Genomic DNA, 3,234 nt, shown 5'->3' with positions numbered 1-3,234 from the left:
TTACATTTTATGCTCATGTTTAATGATAAAAGTAGTGTATTTTTCAATCCCACATTGAAACGGTTAATAGAAAAAACAACTTAAAAAGTATAGTTAATATGTTATTTTTATAACTGAATGGGTAGTTGAATTAGATAAACTATTTTCTTTATTTTATAAACTATTTTCTTTATTTTTTTTTATTTTTAATGGGTTTTTAATAATTTATTTAATTGAATTAGACAAATAAATTTTACTAGGCGAACAATTAAGTCAAGAATCAAATATTTCATTAGTTCGATCACTGTTCCTATTTTGGAAAACAATTATCAAATTAGATAAAAAAAATGATAGCAAGAACTTCAAAAACTAATAAAAAAAATTGGAATTTACCTGTTTTGAGATAGCAAGAAAGCAAGAACCATAATTTTTTTTATACTTCTTAATTTTTGCAATGTATTACAAATATGAATAATCTTTTTTTGTTTAAAAATCTATCTGAGAATAAATTTCGATAAATTAATATCCAAATTTAATTGATTTTAGACATTCATTTCTATGCATTCATTAATTGAATTTTTAATAATTTTTAATTTTTGAAATTTTTGCTTACATAGAAGTGTCTTGTCTATTACTGACATGCATTGTCATCAAGATGACTGACTCAACTATTGTGATGAATTCCGCATTTTGGATGCTCCTTCTTCTTCTTGGCCGGGCAATGGAAGTCCCCCATGCTAGTCATGCACCCAAATTTCCTCTTCATTTCACTCCACAAGCTCACCTTTCCTTTATTTACTCTTTGCCTGATGCACCCATTTGTGATTTCTTGCTTCATTTCACGGCAGTCCTTTTCAAGCTCCTTCACCTTGATGCTCATTTTCTCCATTTCCATCCTTACTTCATCTTCTTCCTTCTCTTCTTTCTCTGATTTATCGTCATCATAAGCCGTCCGGGCCAGTGTTTCTCGCATCTGCAATTGTGCCATAAACAGCACCTGCACTACTGCTCTCACTGGTAATCTTTCATTTTTGGCAGCATGCTCACAAGCTTCAGGTGACATTTTCCGGAAATCCAGGACCTTACAAACCTGTTCTTTCTCCTTCTCTGTCAGGTAAGCATGCTTTTCAAAGTATATGTCGATAACCCGGTATATTCCATCAGAGTTTCTTTTTGCTCCTATCGCTGCTGCCATGGACATCTCTGCAAGTGAAATGAAACTGTCTATCATTAAATCCATATCACAAGCAACTTCTGCTAAGAATTCTTCCATGAGTTCTGCCACGGTGATAAATCCAGAAGCATCGGAGCTATCGTAATTGCTGTAGAATACTTTCAGAATCCTCCTTGTGCACTCAATATCATATTGCACTTCCTTGGCATAGCCTTGAGGAAGAATTAGCAAGTCCTTTACTTTTGCCTGGTCCAGCTGCTTTCCAATCCTAATCTCAAAACCATTCCTACAAACCGAGCTAGCTTCCAAGTTGATCGCGCATCGGAGCATTTCGAACAACAATGTGCAAGGAAGGAGTTCTCTTCCGTGGGGCAGAAGCTTTTCCAAAGTTTCAATTACATTTCTTTGAGATTTCCTCTTGTAAATTGACATAGTCTCCCTTCCATTGTTACAATGAAAGATCCACTTCTTTGCATATCGATAAATGGAAGCAGAAATGTAAGTTGGTGGGATTTCATGCTGTTTCATTGTGTAAATGATAGGCTCATATAGCTGGAGAGACAATGTTGTCAAATCCTCCTGCCAGTCAAGAGCAAAGAGCCTCCTCTTTGCATTAGGCCTGTCATCGCCTTTGTCTGTTAAGACGATTGGTTCCCCTAGATGTCTCGGATTATCTGATGCCTTTGCAATCATAGCCTGTAAGCAGGCATCGAATAAACCGATCTGCATCGTTTGTTGAAGGGACTTTTCGGACGAGCGCAAAGCCTTGATAATTTCATTCCAACTAGGAAGGACTGTTTGTTCGAAGAAAGTAACAGCTTTGCTTAGTAGATTGTTATTGCAGTGATTTTCATCCATACCCAAGTAGAAAGACAAGCAGATGAGTGGTACAATGTTTTCAGTGGACATCTGAACTGCACATCCATGGCAGAATCTTGCAACAAGGTCGAAAGTCTCTGAATCAGCCGGAATGTCATGAAGCAAGTAATATAGATCTGCATTGGAATTCTCTTGAATTAAGGCAGCAACTTTAGCTGATTTTGAGGCCAGAAGTTCCTAAATTATAATGATCATATTCAAATTTAAGTGTTGATTGATAGAGAAGATATTATTAATGAAATGAAGGTTGTTTTGGAACAGATCTCACTTTATCTAAGGAAAGAGGCATACTTCCTACTTGAACTTCCGATTCTGTAGAAGATGCAGATTTAGTCATCCTGAGAACGACAAAAAGGAAAAAGTTATAAGGCGGAAATTGGTAGGAATCTGGAGAAACAATTCGAAGATTCAATACCTCAATAATGTATCTACGTATCGCCTTTCGGTCATGTTGTTTGGTTTCAGCTTTTGAAAGCCAACCAGAACGCAGAATCACAGTAGACTTTATAAATTCAGGTTCCTTGATCAGTTTGACAAAGTTAGGCCAATTCAGTGCTACAGAGTTGAAAAGCAGAATGTTCCATAAAGGTAACTATAATATATTGATAATATTAACAGCAAATGTTTATGAACAGTTACATCGGATGTTAGCGATTCTTAAACAAAATGTTTGATGGGGAAAAACAGTCTTATGAAAAAACAGAACAAGAAGCATGTATATGTGATATCTAGGATTGAAAGCCAAATTATACACAGAAAATATGTTTATTACCTTGAAGAATATGGTGAGAGAAGTAAGAGAGAAAGAACAGCATTTACATCATTGGTAAATCTTCATTTGTTGAGAAAGAGTTGAAGGAAAAAGTAAAACAAACGTTCTACAATAACACAAATACTGGTTCCTAATTTTGTGGGGGCTTCTGTTATTTAAAATATTTTCCAAAGGGATTTTGATACTAGAAGCTGTTTATTTTATTATTATTACTTTTTCCTTACAAAACAAATTAATTTTATAATCTTTTTGAAATCAAATCCCAAACCGATTCGTTTAAAAAAATTATACCAATAAATTGAAATGAACTCAAATAATATTTTTGAGAAACAACTTAAATTTAAAACAATCATTAAAAAAATATTAAAATTTAGACAATTGTTATTTAATTAGACTTTTTTAAGGGTCGGGCCTTAGATAGAGCTGACAA

General features: G+C 34.2%; 1 protein-coding gene across 2 annotated transcripts; it reads right to left on the bottom strand.

Annotated features, from left to right (window-relative positions):
• Nucleotides 1-484: 484 nt before the first annotated feature.
• LOC121219045 (BTB/POZ domain-containing protein At5g17580) lies at nucleotides 485-2,953 on the bottom strand. Of its 2 annotated transcripts, XM_041096500.1 has the most exons (4): nucleotides 2,805-2,953; nucleotides 2,448-2,552; nucleotides 2,301-2,370; nucleotides 485-2,209 (listed from the first exon to the last, which is right to left on the bottom strand). In XM_041096500.1, the coding sequence occupies exons 2-4, from the start codon at nucleotides 2,480-2,482 to the stop codon at nucleotides 644-646; spliced, it is 1,671 nt and encodes a 556-aa protein (XP_040952434.1). In that variant the 5' UTR covers nucleotides 2,483-2,552; nucleotides 2,805-2,953; the 3' UTR covers nucleotides 485-643. The 2 variants fall into 2 exon arrangements, with proteins under 2 accessions (XP_040952434.1, XP_040952435.1); XM_041096501.1 differs by lacking the exon at nucleotides 2,805-2,953 and having other exon boundaries at nucleotides 2,448-2,619.
• Between the last annotated feature and the right edge of the window lie 281 nt (nucleotides 2,954-3,234).

Source organism: Gossypium hirsutum, chromosome D07 (genome assembly GCF_007990345.1).
Source record: "Gossypium hirsutum isolate 1008001.06 chromosome D07, Gossypium_hirsutum_v2.1, whole genome shotgun sequence".
In the NCBI taxonomy this organism is placed as follows: domain Eukaryota; kingdom Viridiplantae; phylum Streptophyta; class Magnoliopsida; order Malvales; family Malvaceae; genus Gossypium; species Gossypium hirsutum.
The sequence above is the reverse complement of the archived record's forward strand: the minus strand, read 5'-3'. Positions and strand labels throughout refer to the sequence as shown.

Excerpts from the sequence above, each read along its gene's own strand:
- LOC121219045 (XM_041096500.1), bottom strand. The coding sequence starts at position 2,482 with ATGACCGAAAGGCGATACGTAGATACATTATTGAG. Across the intron at positions 2,371-2,447 it reads TACGTAGATACATTATTGAG|GATGACTAAATCTGCATCTT; the intron begins GTATTGAATCTT and ends TGTCGTTCTCAG. Across the intron at positions 2,210-2,300 it reads TGCCTCTTTCCTTAGATAAA|GAACTTCTGGCCTCAAAATC; the intron begins GTGAGATCTGTT and ends ATTATAATTTAG.